This window comes from Pocillopora damicornis, chromosome 3 (genome assembly GCF_964200805.1).
Source record: "Pocillopora damicornis chromosome 3, jaPocDami1.2, whole genome shotgun sequence".
In the NCBI taxonomy this organism is placed as follows: Eukaryota; Metazoa; Cnidaria; class Anthozoa; order Scleractinia; family Pocilloporidae; genus Pocillopora; species Pocillopora damicornis.
Window position 1 is genome coordinate 28,321,208 of NC_142672.1, and position 26,595 is coordinate 28,347,802.

At 37.9% G+C, this 26,595-nt stretch overlaps 3 protein-coding genes and 2 pseudogenes across 4 annotated transcripts in view; 1 reads left to right on the plus strand and 4 right to left on the minus strand.

The window, feature by feature from the left end:
* LOC149049170 (uncharacterized) overlaps nt 1-3,353 on the plus strand; it is a 4,881-nt gene extending 1,528 nt beyond the window's left edge. The window contains exons 3-4 of the mRNA XM_089201796.1: nt 308-367; nt 1,169-3,353. Of these exons, the coding sequence (XP_089057922.1) occupies nt 308-367; nt 1,169-2,713 (1,605 nt within the window). The 3' untranslated portion in view covers nt 2,714-3,353. The remainder of the gene's footprint in view (nt 1-307; nt 368-1,168) is intronic.
* Nucleotides 3,354-6,980: 3,627 nt separating this feature from the next.
* On the minus strand, nt 6,981-9,569 carry LOC149049171 (uncharacterized). Its single transcript, XM_089199599.1, has 2 exons — nt 9,058-9,569; nt 6,981-7,765 (listed from the first exon to the last, which is right to left on the minus strand). Exons 1-2 carry the CDS (start codon nt 9,567-9,569, stop codon nt 7,483-7,485), a joined length of 795 nt encoding a protein of 264 aa, XP_089055725.1. The 3' UTR covers nt 6,981-7,482.
* Nucleotides 9,570-10,832: 1,263 nt separating this feature from the next.
* LOC149049172 (uncharacterized) lies at nt 10,833-17,117 on the minus strand (annotated as a pseudogene). Its single transcript, XR_016185277.1, has 8 exons — nt 16,914-17,117; nt 15,658-15,815; nt 15,343-15,463; nt 15,037-15,108; nt 14,133-14,216; nt 13,057-13,160; nt 12,786-12,901; nt 10,833-11,908 (listed from the first exon to the last, which is right to left on the minus strand). The product of XR_016185277.1 is annotated as an uncharacterized LOC149049172 (transcript).
* A 2,536-nt stretch (nt 17,118-19,653) lies between these two features.
* Nucleotides 19,654-21,614, minus strand: LOC149049173 (beta-1,3-galactosyltransferase 1-like). The gene has a single exon (XM_089201810.1). It carries the CDS (start codon nt 21,588-21,590, stop codon nt 20,613-20,615), a length of 978 nt encoding a protein of 325 aa, XP_089057936.1. The 5' UTR covers nt 21,591-21,614; the 3' UTR covers nt 19,654-20,612.
* A 2,703-nt stretch (nt 21,615-24,317) lies between these two features.
* Nucleotides 24,318-25,446, minus strand: LOC149049174 (beta-1,3-galactosyltransferase 1-like; annotated as a pseudogene).
* Between the last annotated feature and the right edge of the window lie 1,149 nt (nt 25,447-26,595).

The following is a 26,595-nucleotide window of genomic DNA, read 5'->3' on the forward strand; positions in this document are numbered from 1 at the left end:
TGTGACTTGTACTGCCGAAGTTAAGTTTAGATTTATAATGACTGTCAGTGGGTGAATGGACTTGTTAACCTTCCTTGAGATTGTTGAATGGTGATCAAGTATTTTCTTTGACAAATTTGACTGAATGCTATTGCACTTGGGGCTCTCTTACTATTGTGACAAGTTACTACACTTGTGCCTTCACCAAGGGTGTGTTTAATTCAGTGTGTAGGCTTCACTGTTCATTTGTACATACAATATAATTTTAAAAGCTCTTAAAATGGAGCAATAAATTTATTGTCATCTTTTTGTGCTGCTTATTTTATAGAATTCATCAGCATCTGAATATGAAGATGCTTCTGATTCAGAAAGTGATGAAAATGATGAGGTAAATTCTTTTTTCTCTACATATTCATAAAAATATGATGACTCTACAGGTTGTTTAAAAAAATCAACTAGAAACACTTTCAGCTCTGGATTTCATAGCTACATGTACATGCATTAAGTGGTTTAAGTTTGGCTTTTTTCATTACAAATAATATTCTTGTCTTGTTTATCAAAGTTCTTAAAGTCTTTTGTTTTTCATGAAAAAATTTTCTTTATTTCTGTTGACTTTTGCTCTAGCTATCTAGGAAATATGTGCCAAGTTGATTTCCTTGATGTCCAACATGACCTGAATAGCTTGCAGAATTGGTCCCTGACTGATAATGAGATTTTTTTCCAACCATCTAAATGTGTAAACCTCACAATAACAAGAAAAAGACAAAGCTCCGAAAGGTTATATAGGTTAATGGATAAGGATCTTAAATTTGTCTCTTCTGCAAAAGACCTTGGCTTCACTGTCTTGAAGAACTTGAAGTGGACCCATTTAAAAACATTCATTTTTAAACACTACATATTTTTTCAGTCAATTTATATAAGTTATAAAAATACTTCATTACACTTAATGGGTGATTTCACTGTAAAACTGAACCTCTGAAACTCATGCAGAAAAAAGAAATTAGATCCACATTGATCGCATTCTTGATTACCTTTGGCTTGATTTTGACTTACAATTTACAGTAGATTGGGTTTGGACACGTACTGCATTATGATCATGCCAGGATAATTTTATATCTGAGGTACAAAATCGATTCATTGCAGAGTTTTTATTTTAAATTTTCTACTTTATTTCTTTTCTTGTGCACAGGACAGTGAATTCATGGACTTTCTATCTAAGCTAAGGGGCTCAACTGAAATCAAAGAAATTCTCAACAGTGATGGCCACTGTTCCATTCCAAGAATAGTGGAAGATTATGAAGCAGTTGTTGGGATAACAGCCATCACTGATACCAGAAAGGAGGGGCCTTCATCACTTCACACGTTGCCATTTATTAACTCCTTGAGGGAAGTGTCCTCTCAACTGCAAACATTTCAGGCCTCTCCTGAGACTCCAGATGGAACAGCCTGTGGTTCAGCGCTGAATGCTGCCCGTCAAATTTTGTATTGGTCGTCTGTTTTTATTTCAGTGATGGAGGCCAGCAATACAGGGCAGCCTACATGTACCGTATCATTATCCACTTCCACATCATCCACATTGTCAACACCAACATCATCTACATCAGTGTTAGCTTCATTGACATCATCTGCATCAACATCATCTGCATCATCATCATCTGCATCAATATCATCTGCATCACCATCATCTGCATCAACATCATCTACATTGGCATCATCTAGTTTGACATCATCTGTATTAACATCATTTACCTTGACATCTTCTGTATCCACATCACCTACATCATCTAGGTCATCTTTATCCAGTCATAACCCACCTGCTACAACTTGTGCATCTTTGTTGTCAAATGTTATTCCACTATCAGTGCAACAGGACCTGCATCCTTTATCCTCATTTAATCCGCAGTCTTCCTGCTCAATAGTAAATCCTCAACCTTCCACTTCAGATACTCTGCCATTTGGTCAGCATTCTCTGTCATTTCCTCCAGTTTTTTCTGCTACTGGTTGTACAGCGTCTCCGTTTTTTCATGCTCAGCTATCTTCATCAACTCCAATCCTACCCTCCACATTATCTGGACAACCTGCAACATTGCCTCCTCAAGCTCCCTCTATCTCATCCTTGCCAGTGGAAGTCACACCATCACCATTCCAACAAGTTTCATCATCCTTAAGCCTGTCACATCCGTCATGTAGTCAGCCTTCATCTTCACAGTCAAGTGTCCATAATTATTCAATTTCATCTACATTCTGCCCAGTCATTTCATCCACTGCATCCACTGTCTTGCAGACATTTCATCAAAATTCTCCTGCTCCAGCTCTTCAGCTATCTTCACCCTCAGTTTCATCTGTTTTGTATCATCAAGTTTCACCATCATGCTCTTCTGTGGTATTAGATCCTGTGACTCTTAACATCCATGCCAAATATGGTCTTCCTGGTCAATCCTGTTTAGACTGGCTAAATTCATTAACAATTCCAAGAAATGTTGAAAGTCTAGAGCAAGTGAAGGAGATCTGGGAGCTTGGAAGCCAACATTGTCCACCATTAAGAGATTGGACTATGCTAATGAGGAACTTTAAGTCATCCAAAGGACGAAATACTTCCATTTACAGTCAACGTAAATTTATTTATTTATTATTTCAACGTCATGGGTTTGATGTTAGCAGCATCTCTTCTCAGTACAATGAAGTTAAACCCGGTAAACTATACAAACTTTTAAACACTAGTAAACAAAATTGATGAATGTTGTTCCTGAAATCATTGACTACATTTTAATTCCTATCAATAAGTTAAAGCCTTGTATAAAGTAGCTGGTGGCCAACAAAAATTTCCCTGCTTTCCTGCATGAATCTTGACTGATTACTTTGCTACTGGTTGTTTTCAAGTGCCGTATTTGTAGGAGTGCTTGAATTACATCTTGTTGGTGTTTTTAATTATTTAGACTTAACAATAACTGGTCAATTTACCTGGCAGTTTTCTCGATGTACATGTAAATATATGCCTGCAGTTCATTGTGGTAGTTTTGCTCAACATTTTATGCATGAAAAGTAGCATCTTGAAGTTTAATTTTCATGTGGCTTCTCAATACTTGTTATTGGTTTTACTGGCCAGTATTTCTGCCGTTTCCTCCACTTGCTTCTTGCTCGGCAGTGAACAAGAGGAAATTGACGTAAAATTTGAGATACTTACAGTTTATCGCATTGTTGTTTTATAGTAATAATCTTTAAAAAACTTTTCATAGGACATTTATTGATTATTCCCTATTGTAGCTATTCAGTGTGCAACAATTTTGATGGAACTCTTAGTGAGATCTACATGTGTAGACCTTAATACTTCTCACCCATGGATCGAAATACATTTCATTTGATTTATTTCAAAATAGGAAAATGCACGACGCATTCCATTCTAGTTTTTGCATGGAACTCCTCTGATTCTCTGGAGGTGCTGTCATGATTTAAATGAAAACTATTTCAGGCCCTTATTTGATCCATTTCAAATGTACAAATACCTTTCTTGTAAGACCTTTGACGCATGGAAGTAACAATTTTACTCTGACACCATACAACACCATTTATACTGTTTCCATCTCTCCCTCGTTTCCATTTTCCCGTTCCTTCTTTCGCTTTCCCGTTCCTTTTCCCTGTCCTTGTTTGTCTCCCTTTCTTCCCAGGTTAGGGTTAAAGGCCGCTTGGTGTCTCCAAAGAGGATCCAGAATGTTGGCCTATCTTATTTCCCTAAAAATAAACATTTGTTTTCGATTTTAGGAAACAAAAAAGAACCTTTTCCATTTGTCGGCTTAAGAGGTTCTTGAAGTTAAAGGCTAAAGAGGTTCTTTAGCTTAACAGGATCTTAATCGTGGGTTATGTTACTGGGCGTCTTTATACGCGTTTAGCCGTCGCATTTGCCCGCTGGAATACTATATTGGTTTAGCGCGAGGACAAGAATTCCAACTTGCAATTGTGACGGCAATACGCGTGTATTGCAAGTAAATACGCCCATTGTATCGACTATTGATTGAGGTTGTTATAAAATAATCGTCCTGTACGGGCGGTGGAATGCATATTGCTTACGCCTTATTGCATTGACGTCAATACCAAAGCAAAGAACCAAAATGGAGTTAGTTAAATGATAATACGTTTCAACACTAACAACCGTCTATTGCTGCAAATTAATACTGCAATTGAAATAATTAATTAGCACAAATTAAAGTTTTTCTGGTGCCATTTTCATGCGCAATACTGATTTATCTAGCTCATTTCAATTAAAATAAGGGAATGTAGATCACGTGCCTAATTACTTCCTGTCGTTGTTGTTATTGTTTTTTTTTTTGCGTTTTGCTTGTATCTTTTTCCTTTTTGAAATGACAACGTTACGGCGATTAGATGTCTTTCACAACGTAGAGTTTTGTCTGGATCCGCATGGCATTCGTTAAACCCTTTCACCCGACTTTATTTCTATTTCCTTGGCTTGCATCATCCTTGTCGCCAGAGCCGCTTGTCCCTCTCAGGCGGCTGAGCCCGTGCACGAGAATCTTGGCCGGTTTTACACAAAAAGAACGGCCAATCAAAGGAGCCGTCTTAAAATACTTTGTTATACAGGAGTTTGAAACTGTTGCTTCGACTGGCTCGATTTTAAACTCCCTTTCAAATCCGGCCGACCAAATCATGTGTCCCGAGAACCACTTGTTTCTCGTGCGCAGGCTAAGAAGGACAAGCGGCTCTGGGGATCAGAATGGGCCTGAATATCATTGTGAACAGGCTGTTTGGTCAAGAACGTCTTTATTCCATCTTTTAATTCGTTTAATGAAAGATCGCAAAATGCGATACATCTACTGACCACAAATTGCGTTTTCACGTAATATGTGTTGTAAAAAGTAAAGGCTTTAGTCCATACTTTTTATACCACATATTGCGTTAACGCAATATGTGGTATAAAAAGTAAAGGTTATATAGTCCATACTTTTTATTCCATATATTGCGTTAACGCAATTTGTGGCTCTAGTAGATGTACCACACTTTGCGATCGCGTTAAAGCGTCTTACTATTCTTTTACCAGGTTTTGCGTTATTACAAACTGTGGTATGAAAAGTATGGACGGTATAGCCTTTACTTTTGAAACCACAATTTGCAATAACGCAAAACCTGGTAAAAGAACAATAAGACATATTTTTAAACCGGAGAACGAACCTCGCAAAATGTGGTACGTCTACTAGAGCCATATATAAATAGCGTTAACGCAATATATGGTATAAGTAGTCTTCCACCCAATTTAGCTGAGGTCCTACTACTTAACTGATAAGTAAAGGGACTGATCCAGAACGCCAGCATCCATAGCTGACGGGCTCATTTTATTTATTCTGTTCTGTTTTCCTTTCATTTATGGGCAATTGAGAACAAGTTTCCAAACGTAATTGTGTATGGGTATTGTAATTTTTGTCAACGATTAAACTTTAAACGCGGAATATGGGACTTCTAGTATAAAACGCAGTTTGCGGCGACTCAATCTTGGTCTGATTAATGAAAGCCATGTTTCGCGATCAGATTCTTATAGCAAAAGATGGGGTTTTGGTATAAAACACATTTTGCGATGTTTCAATCTGTGTCTAATTAATGAAAGCCATATTTTGCGATAAAATATTTAACGCGAAATATGGGATTCTTGTATAAAACGTAGTTTGCGATGTTTCAAACTGCGACTTCATTAAACGCCACAGAATGCGCCACCTCAAAATATGGTTTCTTGATGAGCACGATTTTCCAAATTCGCGAGACACAAACACTCCACTGGAAATTAATTTTGGTTCTTGACGAATTTTTCGGATAATGTACTTCTGAGAACCCAGGTTTTGCGATATCTCAAACTATGGCACATTTTAGGAACACATTTTGCGATAACTCGATCTGTGTCTTATGTTTTGCGAACAAACTTTAAACGCAAAATATGGGATTCTGGTGCAAAACGCATTTTGCGATGATTCAATCTGTGGCTCATTTAACAAACGTACAAAGATTCCCTCGTTTTGATTTTATGGCGATTTCTGATTTCTTAATTTACTTTAATATTTGGGAGGTAGTCCCAATAATATATTTATACAGGGTAACTCTACAGTACATGAGCATTGTTATTAAAGGGGTCTTTTGGGTAAGGGGGGGGGGGGAGGGGGCTATAACCAGGTGTATTTTTTTGTTTCCAGGTATAAGGGCCTATAATTAGGGGGGACTTGAGAAAGGTTTCGAAGAGAAACACGTCAATACAAATGGGTGGGGGCAATACAAGAGAGCGGAGCGTACAACAGCGGTAGAGAGGACATAATGGGAAAAGAAGCACTAGAAGAGATGGATGAGAATGAAGACATTCATTGACTGCTGCGCCTTCAATGATTTGTCCATTGAAGGCTCCTTCTTCCAACACAAGAAAATACACAAAGTAACATTACCTACACCTGCCTTCACTAGTACAATCAAATGGATCACATCACAGTCTCAAAGAAGTGGAAAAAAAACCCCTTTTTGATGTTAAAGTCACAAGAGGATCGGATGTTGACTCTGATTATCACCATGTGATTGGAATGTTTGAGATGAAGCTTGCTCAAGAGTATAGTGACGACAGCAGAAGGTATTAGTCAGAGTGGTTTTAATATAGTCAACTCTCTCTCTCTTTCCAGTACCCCTATCACCTATGCTTGCTAAGTCATTCCTCTAAAAGAGAGTGGTATGGTACACCATTTATATAAACCATGACAAACTCCATGTATGTATATTGAGTAGGACTGGAACACTATACTACCCGTTCAAATCCTAGCCCAAAAATAATGTTTAAGTCTCGAAAAAAAAATTAAGTTAATAATTAATGACAGTTGATTTAACAATCCAGCAACATAATATTATTGATGTTTCTTTTGAATTTCCTAGATTTGTGGTTGGTGATCTACAATTACATCAAAACTGCCTCTTTTTTATTTTATTTTTCATTCGCAGGAAAAAAAAAAAAAATTATTTAGGTATGAAGTTCAGAAGAGCTGATGTCATTAAATGTTTTGCAAAGAATTACCAGCAATATTTAATCGAAGATGGAGTCAGATACAGTTAGCCTTCACAAACAAAACATTACAAAAATGATATATAAGACAACTAAATCACATGACTATTTTTAGCTCAAATGATTTATTGCAAGGCTTGATGAAAAGAGTGGTATTAAATGAATCAAAGACTTTCTATTAATAAATGAAGTGAAAATCATTGGGAAATCATTCTGTTTCTTTCTAAAAAACTTGCATTGGCTTGAATACTTCCGAAATTTGCTTCCTTGCCAGCAGGTCATTATCACACAAAGAAAAGCCAAACTTCCTCTGCCTGTGTGCTGTTAAGAGATCGCTGTTGTTAACTGTTTTATTTGGGAAAGGATCTTAATATAGTGTACTAGTGTACCATTTTAAATAGTTAGTAAGAGCAATATAAAAAAAGATAGTGAGCCAAAGTGTACATTTTGTCAACAATCATGTCATGACCTCAGTCTTCCTCAGATCCAGTGAATAGTTCTTCACTTTCATCTTTCCTGCTGCTGCTGTCATTTTCACTGTTGGCATCTTGTTCATCTTCATCATCAACTGGAAAATCAATGTCTGACATCAGATTTGTGTAGTCCTCACTATTATCACTGCATTCTACTTCATCACCAGAGTTCCCATCATTACTGTGGTGATCACTGTCATCATCATCATCACGGTCATTACCATTATCATCTGCTCCCTCCAGCATCATTTCTAACACATCAAGGAATGGTGATGCCAAGCTGCAAGAATTAATTTAAAAATGATTTCAGAGGGCCTTAACATGCATCCATTTCAAGTGAATCTCTTTCAACTATACAACATGACATCGAATGTGTTTGATGGAGACTATGAAAATCCATCAAAGTGTACAATAATAGCTGTGTTCCAGAAAGAGCATGGGCCTGCTAACAAGCCAAGTTTTCCAGGGTTGGCAAACTTAAATTTGGGAACAGGCCAATCCTCTCACTTTCTGTGCTCTTCACATGACCTGCACTCACCCAATCTCAGTCTAATTCATAAAAAAAAAAATAATCAGACTTAACATAACTTAATGACATCACTCAAAAGAACAATTTGAATGCAGTTCAGTCAGGGAACAAAATCAAACACAGAACCTTTTTTAAAGTTCGCTGACCAAACCAATCAAACCAAAACACACTTGATCAAAACAATTCAAGTGATCATGGTTTTCTTCTTGGGGGAGGGGGAGGGGGAGGGGGAGGTTTGATTTTGTTGCATGGCATTTGCAAACTCCATCAAACTCAATCGAAAGAAAGAGTTTGATGGAGTTTAGAAACCAAAAGTTTTCACGGAATAGTCTGGGTTTGTGTCTCAAAGGTACAGAAAAAGAAATATATAAATTTATATACTTGCTGTCTTGTTTTTATCCTACAGTCTAGACCGACTTTTCTTGTATTATTTGAAAAATTTTATTGCTTAGCTTTTAAAACCAGTAAAATTTTCATTTTTAGTCTAAACATCATGTGCATAAAATAATTTACCAGGCTTAGGAGGTTTTTTGTGTTTTCATGAAATGGGCAACTGAAATGCTTAGATCTAATGCCTGTTCTGCAGGACAATAAATCTCCCATCGAAAAAATTGTTCATGAGCCAAAGGATAATTACATGTTGAAATTGTAATACATGTGTTATTTAATGAAGTACAACCAGAGGTTTTCAAAGATTGTGATTTTTACCCTGTTGAACTGACACCCTCAAGGCCATGTTACACAATGCTCACAATTTCTGTTTGCAATAATATGCAAAAGGCTGCAAATTGCATGTTTGACATGTCACACACAACAACTTGTCTGGTAATGTTGAGAAAAGTAGAGGACAGTTCTACTTTTTGTGCAACTTGCAAACCAACATTTTGCAGCATTGCAGGTTGCCAAAATGGGGTGATTTTATTAAGGCTCAGGGAGCCTTAGTATGGTAGGTATGTACCGTATGTATGTATGTATGTATGTAACATGGCCTTCATTAAAAATTATAAGCCTAATACTGTATACTGTATGAATAAGCAACTTACTCAGGTCTAAAGTGCCCAAATTTTGGGAAATCGTGCCTCCTCCGCGAACAAAATCTGCATCTACTTTGGCAACGCCAACATCTGGCCAACGTTTTCGTCCTGACCCTTTCCTCCTCCTCGTCAAACCACTCTAGCCTGTCCACCAACAGGGACGGCACCACCGGGTTATCGTCTTCCCTTATTAATTGTTTCGATTTCATTAGTTTTATTCGCGAGGACACCAACGTTAAGAGTTGAGGCGATGGCGCCTCGCCTGGTTGCCATCCTCCCAATCTTCCAGGGGAGATGTCCTTCAGCTGCTTCTTGTTATCCTCGTTTGCGGTTTCGATCAGCTGGCCAAAGAATGCGCTCACCCCTTCTAGCACCGGGTTTCCTCTAACCTTATGCCCCGCTCTCAATCCTACCTGACAGGCAAGGGTATAAATTGCCACATCTAGCAATTCTGTCAGCTCTTCTGGAAGGCGCTTTTTCGAACCTGTTGTCCCAGACGAAGATGTAGCACACGACGCCATTGAGAATTTCGACAAGATGTTATTTTCCATCGTTGTCGATTTTCAATATTCGCACCTCTAAGAGCTCGTTTTCTGATTGGTGCGGGAATAGGGGTGCTTTGTTACCATCATTGATTGTCTCCATCCAAATATGGAAGTCAATGAAAAGGCCGGAAATAGGAAATCACGAGGTCACAAGTTTTTGCTTGGGTCAGAGAATCTGTATAAATGTCAATGATTGTCAGTGGCCAGTTGTAAATATACGATTAAAGATGCTTTCCTCTAACCCACTGTCATTCCTGCGTCCTTTGTACGATATTGCTGTCTGGCAATTTATTTTGATGAGCGGCTACAAGGCAATTTCAGGAAGGGAATCACCCCGTAACACGCACATAAAGTTCACATGGAAAATGCACGAGGTCGTGGCTAATTTTTTATGTAAGCTGTTAGAGGTACGTGCCTTCGATCACTTGCAATCACAGCTGCTTGGTGAAGAAGTAAAATCCGCGACTGGAAATTGGGAAGTTGGACAAATAGCAACAACCAAACTGGTCGAATGGTGTCAGGATCAGTGGCGGAGAAAGGATCCCCGTCTTCCTGGGAGCAATGCAGCTTACTCCGAAAACGAGCCGTTAACCATACCATGGTTCGATAACATCCCCGTGTGTCATCGGTGCGGGGTGCCATGTCCAAGCTGCAGAAATGAACTCGCTTCTGAATTACCCTCCGAGATGTCCACAGCCCGGGCTATTTTAAACTTCGATGACATCCACGAGAACAACCAAAACGCGGGTGATGATGAGAATGCTGACAAGAACGATGACGAACGTGGTAATGAGCAAGGTGGTAACGCACCCAAGGAACCCGAATACTGCCCTGCAAGTCCTCAGATGCGAATGCAGTTGAGATCAAGGAAAGGAAGCATGATGCCTCCAACTAAGTTGGTTCAAACAGTTCCGGACCAAAGTGGCGGGGTATTCTGAAGTTTAGCCAACAGTTCTTGTTATATTTCGATAAAAACACATTCAAACGCTTTTTTAAGTTGAAATGCTATGCGAATCAAAAAGGTGATTTTTCTGTTCGACATTAAAATGTGTGCAGTGGGTTCTTGTTCCTGTTCCTAGAGAAACGTTGTTTAAATCGACAAAGTTTTACAAGTTTGGGTACTTCAATAATCATTTATATCAGAGATACTGTACTGGTCAAAGAACCTCTTTTGTTGTAATATCTATATAGACAGTGACCAATCACAACTAGAAACATTATGCTAAATATTGTAACATCTATCTGTAAAATTACTTTTAATAAAACAAGGTTATGTTCAGATTTGTAACTCTAAGATGATAGCAATAAAATTTTAAGTTAATTAAGTTTTAACAAGATTTAATAAATCCCAAAGTTTTTGCCCTGAATAATTAGTTTATGACAGTGACTATAATATATCAGCAGCCAGCACCACTTTGTTACAAGCAATAACTTTACAAAAGGCCTAAAAAAATTGAAGAGGTACACTTGACTTGTAATGTAACATAAAATTCACCTTGTGCCAAACTGACCCACGCGTGACAATAAGTGTGGAAATTGAATCTGGCACAACACGATGAGCAATTATGGTAACTGATTTCTTTTTGGAAAAATGTTATGTTAAAAATAAAATTTATGTGGAATGTACAAAAAATTCTTGGGAATGGATAATTATTGAACTTAAACATTATTTTGCAAACATGGAAAATTTTCTACCAATATTTCATTTGTAAATTTTTGCAACTTGATGTTATTGTTATTATAAAATCATTATAATATCATTATTATTTTTACTCACTTTGCTAATCTGTTACTGTTCTAACAACATAGTAACAGTTTTCAATTCACTGATACAGACAAACTTGTCATAAACAGACACCATTGGGACGAGTGAATGCGTCTGCTTAAGAGGGAGGTCCATTTTTGGGAGGTCAAAAATGTAGGATTTGTACATGGCTAGGACCACAACTTACTGTCTGCTAGGGGCAAGTGTCTGTTAGCAGAGATTTGATTGTAGTTGGGCAAATTACCATTTCAAATGTAGTAATACATTTATAATGAAATCCATTGCTTACTCTTCAGAGTACACAGTGATAAGAAAGCATAAAATTTTAATCAGCCACCTCAAATGGCAAAGCTAACGACAAGATCTGTACTTTTCAAAAGATGCATTCAACAATGAGAATCCACGAGTACTTTTTTGCAAAAGGGCCATGAACTACCGTAGAGGTTTAAACATCCACATTTTATGATCAAATATTGGATTTCCATCATGTTGTTCCTTTATCATTTCTGCTCTAGCATCTTGTGTGTACAGTTCAAAGCTACTGGATTTCCTGAAAGAAAGGAAAACCAATAATCAGTCAAGCCAAAATGATTATTCTTCATTGACACATATTTTTTTTAAACAAGAATCTCACTGCAAATACTAGAATAGATTAAAATGAAGTAAGTAAACGGACAGTTGAATTTCAACAATGAGCTAACCAACTGAATGCAATGGAACAATAAAAGAAAGAAAAGGGGCTTCCAGTTTACTTAAGGCTGGTTTACAATTACTCTGGGATGAGCACAAGCATAAGTGCAAGCACAAGTGCTAGCATAACCACAAAAGGTGTTCACAGTTGTGATAAGCACAACCTTAGACACCATGCACAAGTGCAGTGTTTTCACAATTCTGATGGATACTGCATGATAGGAGAAAGATCAACTACCAAAGTTGTGCTTGTCCTTGAGCTTATTTCACCTGGGTTCCACCTTGTGAAATAAGCATAAGCACAAGTAAAAGAAAGTGTTTTTGTGTGCTTATTCCTGTGCATGTTTCACGTTGTTGCACATTGGCATTTTCTTGTCACAGAACTGAATCCCTTTTAAACCTGAAACTTTTGTTTCTTTTAACAGAATACTTGATTATTCACTTCATACATAAATTAAAAAATGCATTTTGCTTTTTAATTGAAGATAAGAAAGCTTTACTGGCCTCATAACAATAGACCAAGATTTTTGCACATCACTAATATAACCATTACATCTACATGAACTTTATTCAAACTATAGAATGATACAATCTTCTGTTTTATTTTGTCATCTCATGAATTTCATGATACACTGCACTCTTGGCTGCATAAAAAAAAAAACAAAAAAACAAAAAGGCTTTTTCACTTGTGTACATGTAAGTTTGAACATAGGTTTTTTAATTTACATGTAACATACCATCTCCCTGCTCTTTTTATGGTACTATCATCCGCCCCACAACCAGCAGCCCATCGAGCTGCTGATCGTCTGATGCTGTGTGTCGTGAATTCCTTCTCAAAAAGAGCCTTGGACATCTAAATAATATTGACATTCAGGAAATTAGTTTAAGTAGCTGAATGAAGCGTGTATTCTGGCTGCTTCTCCCAGCTGATGGTTATCTAACAGCATGAACAGATACAGTTTTTTAACTAAATTAGTTACAGATAAATTTAAACTGTATACATCGTACCTCAAGAAAGGTTTTCCTGTAGGTGGTGACCCCACGGGCACAGTTTCGCAGGACAGCACGGTTATTTTTCCCAACCCTTGGGAAAAGGTAACCCCCACGAATATCTTCAGTCAAATATGAAAATAATATGATCAGTTTTTGCTAGACAAGTTCATTTTGAAAGATACCAAATGTATCCAACCAGGAAAAAAAAATGCTATTTGCAAAGTCAGTGAATAACTAAATTAAAGTGTAAGGAATCTGTAGCCAAGGGTCAAAACCCTCTACTAATGGGGGGCACTTGATGAGTTGATGAAATTTGATGCCTTTTCTACAAATGGATGGCCATTAATACAACTTGAATGGGAAGGTAATATACAAAAGATCAACTTAGCAGGTACTCAAAATTCTGAAGGTGATTAAAAGCATTTTTTAAACTAGTTGCTTTTAAGACATGAACTTTTCTTATGTAAACAACACCACTACAGAGCAGTATATATATTAAAGGGGAGTCCTCCCCTAAATCCACCATTACATGGTGAAAGCTCGATATTGCAAGTGAATAGTGGAATTATGGGGCTCAAGGGGAACTGTGGACAAAGTTGCTGGCAGAACACCTGACTCTTCCTTGCAACCTGATTGCTCCATTTGAAAAAAACAAAAAAGCAATTGGTTGAAAAATCCAGCCAGCTATGCAAGCTATAAGTAACCACCCCGGGAATTCAAAAATGTGGTCATAACTATAAATGGTTGCTTGCAAAAATGGAAGGCTAAAAACAAAGGAAAAGACTAATTGGTAGTTCACAAAAACAGATGTGCTTGGACCCTATGACAGCTTTAATTGCAGAATTTGTATAATAACTAAAACAGGGTTTACATAAGGTGTAGTGGCAGTAACCAGAGCTGGTTGCTTAGGAGAGGTTGCAAGGAGTGCTTTGACTGTGTTAAAATGCTGTGGTTCAATTTTATTTCTTGATTCAGTTTTGATTCATCATTGCTCCCTTATAGGTTGATAAATGTCAAACAAAGAAAAATACAAATAGAACCCAGGATAATGTTGAACTACAACACAAAATTCAAATAAATTCTTTACAAACCTGCTACAAGTAACCATGCAATAAGAGCAGTCACAGGGCACAACTGTTTGTTGAAAGGGTTACTCCACAGGGTAAGTGTAACACCTGAAATCAAATGATTGATGATCAGTTCTTAGAATGGTAAAGCCCACCTCAAACCCTTCCAAACCAAACCTTTTTGTAGGGTTTTTAGAGGTTATCTTGGGCCCCCTTAACGATACCTACAATTGCTACCATGATTTAGCAAGGTTTGATTACCGATCCAGGAACTCTAACACCATCCTCATTGCTTCCATTTACACTAAACAATTTGATATTAATATTGATGACTTTACCTAAGACATGAATAATGACAGCATGTTGTAAGAAAATATTTAAAAATCAGTCTAAACTTTTTAAACTCATTAATAATTTATCATTGTTTCAAATGCAAAGAAGTTATTAAACACTCAAGACAGTGTTATATCATTTATCTGAACACCTTAAATTTCATCAAAAATACTCTGCTCCACGTCGTAGTGTGTAGTTCCATAAATTATCCCTACCTATCCCACAAAAGAGATTTTTCATAAGACCCTAACCCCCTAGAAATTCCAATTGAGCTTCATACATTTCCTTAAAAGGTTTTGGTCTCTGAGACCCCACCACCAAGAATTTCCAATCCCTTCTGTGGGGGTAGTTTGGACATTTTCTGGAACCACACATTTAAAGTATGACTTCATTAGCAATACTTTATGAAATCTTTTCCACAGGGTGAGGAAGGATGGTGGAGGGAGGTTCAGAGACAGCGATGGAAGGGAGGTGTTTTAACTTTAAATTTCTACTTATACATCTAGTATAAAAAAATAAACTAGGTCAAAAAAAAATAACCTGGTTGGAAAAATGACCTAAGGCTAATTTTGACCTGTAACACATATATACCCACCTTTGGCTTTTCTATCTGCCTTTGACCATGGTATTTTTACCTCAATTCGCTTTGGCAATGTAATGGGATCACCTGAAAATAAGATATTATATTAATGGTCATTAACAATATTAATAAAACAATTCAAAAGCAGAAATTTATAAAATCAGATTTGTAGTAGTAATTACTTGCCCAGCCCTTTCAGATATCAAGTCAGGAGTAAAAAATGTATACAGTAAATTATGAAATTGGCTTTTAAAATAAATTTGTGATAAATGTTACATATACTTCATTGTTGTGCAAGACAAGCTATACACTAATCATTACCTAAGGTGAAATTGGCAGGTAACCTCAAGTTCTTCAGCTTGAGACGAAGAGGTTCCTCCCCTCTCAAGAACAGTGCAAAGGAAAACAATGTAACAGTCCATAACCATATACCTCATAAACCCTATGAAAGTAAACAATTTTGTATCATATAGATAGGTATTGTACTGGTGAATAACAGCATTACCGATTAGAACTACTAGTCCATTTTCTCCTGAAACAAAAAACAGAGCTCACGGGCTTCCTCAAAATGATTATGTCTGACCCTACCAACCAGTTATGCTCCCTCCTTTAATTTTATTATTTATTTCTGATTACCTCTATTGTATTAAGGCAGTATGCACGCATGCGCAATAGCTGCTGAAGGGTAAATGGTGGTGCCTTCTTGGGCTCATAAGGCACCCTTTCATGCCGGGTGTCCTTAGCAGTAGGTCTTGTGGCCCTCTTCACAAGCTGCTTTATCATCTGAGTAACATCTATGACACATAGATAAAATATTATTCTAAACCAGCAGGTCTCTTTTACACATCATTCCACAGGTGGCTGTGCTATTAATATATATAAAAATAATAAATAAATTCACCTAGCCCTAAACAACTATTTGATAACTGTTCTAGGGTTAGAACACTATATCATTAACACACCGATCTGTGCTTGTGACCTAAGGAATGTGAATTGCAAATTAAAGCAACCTGCCTATTCAAAACTCTTTAACCCCTGAGGGTGACCAGCATCACATTCTCCTCAAAATATTTAAATAAATGGTTTACATACAGGAACTATTAAACAATAATCGAGTGTTTCTGTCAAGGAACTATCTGCTGATAGTTACCCCACAGAAATTTAATGTTCTTAAAACAAATATGAGCCCAAGAGGCAAAGTTGTGAGGGATAATATCCTAGTTTTAAGAACATCAAATTTCCAAGGGGCAACTATCAGACTGATAGTTGCCCCTTGGATATGTGCACCCAATTAAATATGAGCATCGTGAGTTAGTGAGATAGTGCCCTCCACAGGTAGACACTATCATTGATATATTAGCTTGATAAATGAAGCTTCAAGAGCTAACGGGTTGGTTTTAGAACATCAAATTTCAAAGAAGCAGCTATCAAACTGATAGTTCCAAGACAAGGCATGCCAATTTTAAAAACAATGACCCTAAATTATTTTTTTAACTTTCTGGATGAATGACTTGAAAGCTGACATTTAACAAATGAAAAAAAATGAATGAAAAATGGAAAAAAAACCGGCAAGAGACCCACCAAATCCAGTGAGTTTAGTGGGGTTTTCCAGTCTGTGGATGACTTTTATCCATCCAGGTATTACCCCTGACCGGTGCTATGGGCTGATAGTGCCCTCCCCAGATGAACACTATCAGCCAAACTATTACTAAACCAGTCAGAAGCAGAGAACATTCAAGGGTAAACTATATCACAGAGAGTTGAGACAACATTAAGCTCATGAAAATTAAGGAAATGGTCAATAAAACAGGAAGAGAAATGAGCATTTCCTTTTATATTTAACAGCATCAAGCTGATGTGTAAGACTATACATGAATCATTTTATAACCTACCAGGTGACGACATGGGATTTCCCTTTGGCACAACTCGTTGAGAGCCATCTTCAGCAGTAACAATGGCTTCGCTGTATTGCTCCGTGTGCCCAAACGCACAGAAACAATAATTAAAGGCGGCTGCATAGCCCCTGATAACAGGAGGCTTGAGCCCACGACAACGTAATGTGCCAATTTTCTTCCCTTTTGTTTCACCCATCACCTCTGAAAAAAAATGTTCTAAGATTATTATAAGCACATTTGCACATTTGCCTAAACTCGCATAGTTCTTATCTAATTGGGTATAGTTATAAGTTTCTTGAAGTCCAGAGTATTTCGTTTAAACTGACCTCCACACCACATATTCCTTGTCTTACCATCTTAAAACACGTTTATGTTTAAACCGACAGACCAAAAATAATATTTGCTTGCAGATTTCTTATGCCTAGAAAAACATCAGTTCGCATGGTTTTTGGTCTCCCTGCAGAAAGGCCTCAAAAAAGAGTGGCAGCTTTTATAAATTTCTCACAAGGAGCGAAATCCTTCTCATTCGTAAACAGTTAGACTGTTTACATTCCCTAATTCAAGTGTGTTCATTAAGTTCCATAGATCAGTAAAATTCGTAAAGTCGTCGCCATCTTGAACGGACCGAGGACCTGGGTAACCTGGCCTACGCGTGCTACACAGAGCACATGTTGACCTTTTTCTACCGCGTTTAATTACAATCCCTGCAAGTGAAACAAGCACATTTTTTTTCTTTGCGTTTCAAACAATGTCTTACAATGCATTCACCAGCAAAATATAGTTTCAAAATATAGCCCTCACTTTTTATACCATGTATTGCGTCAACGCGATTTATGGCTCTAGTAGATTTACCACATTTTGCGATCGCGTTAAAATATGTCTCAGTTCTATTCTTTAACCGGGTTTTGCGTTATTGCAAACTGTGGTTTCAAAAGTATGGACCATAGCCTTTACTTTTTATACCATATATTGCGTTAACGCAATATGTGGTATAAAAAGTAAAGGCTATAGTCCATACTTTTTATACCATATATTGCGTTAACGCAATTTATGGCTCTATTAGATGTAACACATTTTTCAATCGCGTTTCTTACTGTTCTTTTACCAGGTTTAGCGTTATTGTGCGTAATGTTAATGTGTGTAAATAATCACTAATGAGAACGAAATTGTTCGACATTGTTCTATAAACGGAAGTCAGTTAAAAATAGTGTAAACACACCTACTTTTATCTTAAACTACAATTGCATTTAAAGTTGAAAACTTAGAATTTCACACGTCACCGTGTGTTTCAGTTGCACATCCGGCGAGCCTAAATTCGTCGGCCTCATGATCCCTCACGAATAAAAACCGATAACAGCGTGATTATTTCAGCTAATTTTGTCATAACCAACGAAATATCTAAGGAATACACTGCGTACGAACTAAACAGCGTTGATCAACAGCGTTGATCGATAGTTCTTTAAAGAACGCCGACATAACCAAATGTGCATTGGAGAACTCGAAACTTGCGATTACTGTAATTACTAGATCGGTGCTGAAAAGTAATACTTACGCATGAAGGTTTGCAATGTGGCCGCTAAAAAGGGCCTTTTGTTTAGGCCGAAAAGAATGGCATCATCTCCGTTCTGTGCCGCGAACTGCTCCAGTGCGATGAGCCGTAGCTCGTATGTTCTGGAAGTCTTCTCGTCCAGAGCCTGACTCTCATTTTTGGCTGCGAGTCTCGCTCCAGCAGCAAGATTTGGCGCAATTAGCCCCGAGATATCTACTTCGCGGCCACAACTATTTAAATAACGCTCCACATTTGGGCTTCGCCCCTTGTATATTTTGTTCTTGGCCATGACCAGTTTCACCGAAGGCGAGATGCATGTAATTGATAACCAAAGGAAAAAGATACCAAAAGTAACTTTCATGAATCGAGATATTTGATTGGCTTATCTTGTAGGATTTCTACAGCACCCTGTGGTGTTTAGCTACGCATTAACTACCAGAGGATAATCGTTCATTCTTGCACTCTAATTCTACATTCGAAGAATTGACAGTCGTGGAAATCGAACCATTGATACAAAGTATTCTCTTCCCCGTCTAATTCCAACAAAACGTGATGATATTTACGCGCGCCATTGAACTCATTCCTCAATTGGTCCAAGTTCTTTTCTTCTTGTTGTTTAAGGGTCACTGTGCACGTTCATTCTTTTAATATGTTTCCTTAATCTCTTACGGGCGGAATTTCGATGAGTGAGTTTAATTTCCAATCGACGAGCCTCTCCCTTTTCTCATCCATTTTTCCTTAAGGTTTTTTTGGTTTAGAATTTTCAAAACAGAAAGGCTCGATGCATGTCACACTCTTATGTGATGTTTATGGTGTGTTGCGGTAGTCCGGACTTTTTTAGCCAACGCTCGAGGTCATACTTGACCCGTTTGGGTTATTTAGACGGAATAGATCTCGATGACTTAGAACCACCTCCGGCTGCTGGAATGTCTTTTTCTCTGCTGTTTACGCTCTTAAAATCGGTTCTGTGGCGAAAGCACTGAGTGTTTTCTGCCGGCATAACCTTTGTTGTCGCTGTTTAGACCAACTTGGTCACTCCGTACTTCAAGAATAGCAAGAGAAAGACGCTCTTCTTTGACGATAGCAGATCTGGTGGATTTTGTGTGCTGTGAATTTACTAACGGATGATTTTACGGATCGACTGTCAGACAGAATTAGATTTCAGTGTGTTCCATATTTTCTCACTGTTTGTTTTCCTTACGTTTAATTTCCGCTTGTGTTGCTTTAACAGTATCAACTGAATTGAATTGAATTGAATTTATACGAGTTTATGAATTCTAAACTGACAATATGTAACAACATAAATACTATAACCCACATCTTTTTACATCAAAAGCAGGTTTTTAGTCAGCCGATTATTAAGCATAATGATGAGGACTCTATTTTAATAGGTAAAAGTAAAATTGAAAGCCTAGACATTATTTGATCCCTGCAGCCGTGTGACAGTTTCTATTCTAAAGTGAAACGGATTAGTTCTGTTGAGTAATCTTTGGTTACATGCATGAGTCAATGTTTTAAGATTGCTTAAAAACCCGCTAGAAGAGTTGATTTCTGAACTAAATTGTTTCTGAAATAAATTGTTCCGTGTCTCTTGCTTCTTCACCCTGCATGTGTCTGAATGAGAGAATATAAAGTCTTGATTGCTCTCAAGTCGGTAAGAGCTAGATCTTACATCACATTTTGATAGCTTTAGCCTCTAAGAGCAACTCATTCCCAGACACTTTTAAAGCATATCAATACAATGTGGTAAAAACTTTACAAATTCATCCAACAAGCTTCTTCACAGTTTCTTTTTGCGAATTTTCAAAGAAATATAAATGTTTTTAAAGTTGCAATCAATTTTTACAAGATGAGAAAGCAATAAAATTCAATAACATTCTCCAGAAAATAATAAACTGTGATAGTCGTTTCTTGATATCTACGGCTTATTTTGACAGATATACAACTTGCTCTGACACTCAGCCTAATTGTCGATGAATGTTGTAGCATCCAATGCCTTGATTCTGACTCTTCGAGCAACGCACTTTCAAGACAAAGATAACTTTAAATGGCTGCACTCAAATGAACAATGGATGTTAAATAGGGAAACATCATTCATTGAATAATTTATCTAAATATACGTATGTACTAACCACGCCACTGAACTACTAAGGGAAAATGGTTAAGTTAAACATTTTCATTTGGCACTCTTCCCCTACATCATGCCTGACTAAAGTATTCTTTGTTGGAACACATACATACTGGGGTGGATGCCATACTTCAAAACCCTTATTGTTTGTGATACTTATTCCGTTCTTATTCGCCAGCATGCCAACGTAAACATCGTCCAGTCTGAAGAACGGCAAAGAAGAGAAAGTGTCAACAAATGCGCGCACAACATCGTGAGATAAAATATATCCAAAACCGGGGCAAAAGTCTGGATATCTTGTCTCGTTATACTCCTCGTAAGTTACCATCCATTTGCCTTTCCTATGAGGGCCCATGTTTGCATAATGACAGCCAGCATAAAGCATCTTCTTCGGCGTGGTGGGTGCGCTTAAGAAGGAGAGAACTCTTGGAACGTGCACGAAAACGTCGTCATCCAATTTCAAAAGAAACGAGAAATTGCAATAGGTTACTGCCCACTCGAAGCCCATTTGTATCTTTCGGGTTTGATTCCAGTAGTGGTCATAATAGCTAGCTCGCACAAGGTCCTTAAGTACTTCATCTTCGTCGAGCAACACGTTCGAAACTGCTTCATTCCGTGTTTGGGCGACAAGAAAAACTGACGTCCATCTTGGTTTTGCGGATCTTTCAAATGCCCATGTCTTACGAATGTTATTCCTTCTTTCGAAGTTACCTGGAGCGGATGAGATAATCATAAGAAGATCGTGATGTTGCATACAAGATCTCCTGGTTATAAGAAATGATTTGTAATGAGTTTGCGAAGTAGAAGTTGTCGTGTGATTCATTTTCAGTTCTCGTAATTGTGTGGGCTGCACGTGGTTTTCGACATCTAGTTGTTCACGAACACTGTCGGAAAAGGAGGAGCGAGTACTCCGTATAAGACCTAGCTGGAAAGATACGCAAATTGCCATCAGAAAAGCTAAAACAGTCAAAACTCTTTTTCCTTGAATTCGGATCATTGTATTCCAGATAACCTGATAAAATTGGGTATGCAAATAAAGTTGGCGGAGTGTAAACTTGCCTGCTGGCGTCGCTTAAAGCGAAACCTTAATTATTAATATTTTAAAACAATGAACTTTTCCATCCAAAAATATCAGCATGCTCATTGGCCGAGAACACGTGAATTAATCCCAAAGAGAGTAAAATTTTGAAATTGAATTGTTTAAAGTCGGCAAAAGTACAACAAAACAAAATGGCAGAAAGATCTCTTAAATCTTTTTCCTTTTCGAGAAAGATGTTTGGTAGAGAAAGAACTCAATGTTGTCCTGTCAGTTGAATCGGACCTTCCTCCGTGGCTCATTTTCTTAGACGGTGTGAGACTGGATTTTTATCTTGTGCCTAAATACGTTTCTTGCACTCTAATTCTACATTCGAAGAATTGACAGTCGTGGAAATCGAACCACTGATACGATGTATTCTTTTCCTCGTCTAATTCCAACAAAACGTGACAATCTTTACGCGCGCCATTGAACTCATTCCTCAAGTTCTTTTCTTCCTAGTGAATGAAGATTTTAGATATATGAAAAATTCACATATTTGCACTGCGGTGGAAAGATGAAATTAGAAGATCCTCGCAGCTAAGAACACTACTGAAACTAGTAGTTGTAAGTAGGACCTGAAAAAAAAAAATTTCAGGCCCGTACGGGATTTGAACCCATGACCTCTGCGATACCGGTGCAGCGCTCTACCAATTGACCTAACAAGCCAACTGGGAGCTGATCAATGAATTGGGTAGAAATAAACATTCGAGTGAATGAAGATTTTAGATATATGAAAAATTCACATATTTGCACTGCGGTGGAAAGATGAAATTAGAAGATCCTCGCAGCTAAGAACACTACTGAAACTAGTAGTTGTAAGTAGGACCTGAAAAAAATTTCAGGCCCGTACGGGATTTGAACCCATGACCTCTGCGATACCGGTGCAGCGGGTTCAAATCCCGTACGGGCCTGAAATTTTTTTCAGGTCCTACTTACAACTACTAGTTTCAGTAGTGTTCTTAGCTGCGAGGATCTTCTAATTTCATCTTTCCACCGCAGTGCAAATATGTGAATTTTTCATATATCTAAAATCTTCTTTCACTCGGATGTTTATTTGTACCCAATTCATTGATCAGCTCCCAGTTGGCTTGTTAGCTCAATTGGTAGAGCGCTGCACCGGTATCGCAGAGGTCATGGGTTCAAATCCCGTGCGGGCCTGAAATTTTTTTTTTTCAGGTCCTACTTACAACTACTAGTTTCAGTAGTGTTCTTAGCTGCGAGGATCTTCTAATTTCTTCTTTTCTTCCTGTTGTTTAAGGGTCACTGAACGCATTCATTCTTTTAATGTGTTTCCTTAATCTCTTAAGGGCGGAATTTCGATTAGTGAGTTTAATTTTCAATTGATGAGCATCTCCCTTCTCATTAATTTTTCCTCTACGTTATTTTGGTTTAGAATTTTCAAAACAGAAAGGCTCGATGTCTGTCACACTCTTATGCGATGTTTATGGTGTGTTGCGGTAATTCGAATCTTTTTAGGCAACGCTCGAGGTCATACTTGTTTCGTTAAGGTTGTTCAGACGGAATAGATCTCGGTGAATTAGAACTACCTCCCGCTGCTGGAATGTTTTTTTCTCTGCTGTTTACGCTCTTAAAATCGGTTCTGTGGCAAGAGTACTGCGTGTTTTCTGCCGGCATAACCTTTGTTGTCGCTGTTTAGACCGACTTGGCCCGTCCGTACTTCAAGAGGAGCAAGAGAAAGACGCTCTTCTTTGACGATAGCAGATCTGGTGGATTTTGTGTGCTTTGAATTTACTAACAGATGATTTTACGGATCGACTGTTCAAACGGAATTAGGGCTTCAGTGTGTTCCATATTTTCTCCCTGCTTGTTTTCCCTACGTTTAATTTCCGCTTGTCCTGCTTTAACAGTATCAACTGAATTGACTTGAATTGAATGAATATGAGTTTATTAATTCTAAACTGACAATATGTAACAACATAAATACTATAACCATCATATTTTTACATCAAAAGCAGGGTTTTAGACAGCCGATTACTGAGCATAATGATGAGAACTCTATTTTAATAGATAAAAGTAAAATTGAAAGCCTAGAGATTATTTGACCCCTGTAGCCGTGTGACAGTTTCTATTCTACACTAAAACGGAATAGTTCCGTTGAGTAATCTTTGGTTACATGCATGAGTCAATGTTTTAAGATTGCTTAAAAAACCCGCTAGAAGAGTTGATTTCTGAACTAAATTGTTTCTGAAATAAATTGTTCCGTGTCTCTTGCTTCTTCACCCTGCATGTGTCTGGATGAAAGAATGTAAAGTTTTGATTGCTCTCAAGTCGGTAAGAGCTAGATCTTACATCACATTTTGATAGCTTTAGCCTCTAAGAGCAACTCATTCCCAAACACTATTAAAGCATATCAATGCAGTGTAATACAAACTTTGCTAATTCATCCAACAAGCCTCTTTACAGTTACTTTTTGTGAATTTTCAAGGAAAAATAAATCTATTTCAAGTTGCAATCAATTTTTACAAGATGAGAAAGCAATAAAATTCAATAATATTCCCCATAAAATAAACTGCGATAGTCGTTTCTTGATATCTGCGGCTTATTGTGACAGATATACAACTTGCTCTGACATCCAGCCTAATTGTCGGTGAATGTTGTAGCATCCAATGCCCTGATTCTGACTCTTCGAGCTACGCACATTCAAAACAAATATAGCTTTAAATAGCTGCACTCAAATGAACAACGGATATTGAATAGGGAAACATCACTCACTGAAGAATTTATCTAAATATACGTATGTACTAACCACCCCATCGAACTATTGAGGGAAAATGGCTAAGTTAAACATTTTCATTTGGCACTCTTCCCCTACATCATGCCTGACTAAAGTATTCTTTGTTGGAACACATACATACTGGGGTGGATGCCATACTTCAAAACCCACATTGTTTGTGATACTTATTCCGTTCTTACTCGCCAGCATGCCAACGTAAACATCGTCCAGTCTGAAGAACGGCAAAGAAGAGAAAGTGTCAACAAATGCGCGCACAACATCGTGAGATAAAATGTATCCAAAACCGGGGCAAAAGTCTGGATATCTTGTCTCGTTATACTCCTCGTAAGTTACCATCCATTTGCCTTTCCTATGAGGGCCCATGTTTGCATAATGACAGCCAGCATAAAGCATCTTCTTCGGCGTGGTGGGTGCGCTTAAGAAGGAGAGAACTCTTGGAACGTGCACGAAAACGTCGTCATCCAACTTCAAAAGAAACGAGAAATTGCAATACGTTACTGCCCACTCGAAGCCCATTTGTATCTTTCGGGTTTGATTCCAGTAGTGGTCGTAATAGCTAGCTCGCACAAGGTCCTTAAGTGCTTCATCTTCGGCGAGCAACACGTTCGAAACTGCTTTATTCCGTGTTTAAGCGACCAGAAAAACTGACGTCCATCTTGGTTTTGCGGATCTTTCAAATGCCCATGTCTTACGAATGTTATTCCTTCTTTCGAAGTTACCTGGAGCGGATGAGATAATCATAAGAAGATCGTAATGTTGCATACAAGATCTCCTGGTTATAAGAAATGATTTGTGATGAATTTGCGAAGTAGAAGTTGTCGTGTGATTCATTTTCAGTTCTCGTAATTGGATCCGCTTCACATGGTTTTCGACATCTAGTTGTTTACGAACAATGTCAGAAAAGGAGGAAAGAGTACTCCAAATAAGTCTTAGCTGGAAAGATACGCAAATTGCCATCACAAAAGCTAAAACGGTTAAAACTCTTTTTTCAGAAATTCTGATCATTGTTTTTCGGCATATCCGATAAAATTGCGTATGCAAATGAAGTCGACGTGTACAGTTTCCCCGCTGGCGTCGCGTGACAACAGACAGCAAATTTTAAGTCATTTGACCCTTTGCAACTGAAGGCCCTGAATAGGACTTCTTAAGAAACTTGCTGCACTTAACGAGAGTGTGCTGACCACTACAGGAGGGCAGATCTGATCTGTTTGACGACAGGATGATTTTATTTAACAAATAGAGAAGCCTTGACTGTGCTCTGTTCTGTTATAAAGCACGCCATCGCCAGAAATCAAGGACATTTCGAGCCCGCTAACAATTTTCAGCGGTATATCGTATTACACTCCGGAAAAATAGAATATCAAAAGAATATAATATGGCGGCGATCACGGCTCGATCTGCAAAGAAGAATGTTTCGTACCATGACTTATACAATTTGAGCAAAAAGAAAAAGAAAAGAAGACCTACAAGTAAATCTTTGGGATTTTTCTAGGCAGAGCGATGACATGATGTCAGAATTTTGATTTCCATATTTTCTCACTGCTTGTTTACTTGCGTTCTTTTTCCGCTTGTACTGCTTTGGAAGCTCGATGACAGCATAATCCGAGAATATCTTAGCTGCAAATGTGCTCGCAGCCGCAACAAGACTATCCACCTTCTCAGGAGTGACTTGCTTTCCTCGTAAAATAAGAAATTTGCATTGGGCAATAGTGCCTTCAATGTTCATATCTCACCCCTTACATGGCATTATGGGGTCTTAAACTTCTCTGTGAAAAAGGCAGCATCTTCTCCTCTGCTTTTTGAATAAGAACATCGAATCTTTGTTTTAGACTGATGTGGAGCATCAACTTCATGCTGCCTTTGCCGTTGGCCTTGATGCTAGTTAATATATATGTACGAGTGATGCATTTCTTGCATTAAGGCGTTAGGTCGGTTTCCTTAAAGTGAAGACCCTGATAGGCCCTTCCCGATTATGCCAGCATTTGTTTTGGCATTATGTGGTTAAAAAAGTATTTTTTTACACTTTTTCTGTGAAAAGAATTGCTAGCGTTATTTAGCATTTTGCATCACTTTGATCTAGATTTCAGCACTCAGAAGAGTTTAAATGCTAAATTTTAGAATTCAAAAGCATTGTGATGATTTGCTTTTGTGTTTTAGAGAAGGATTTCT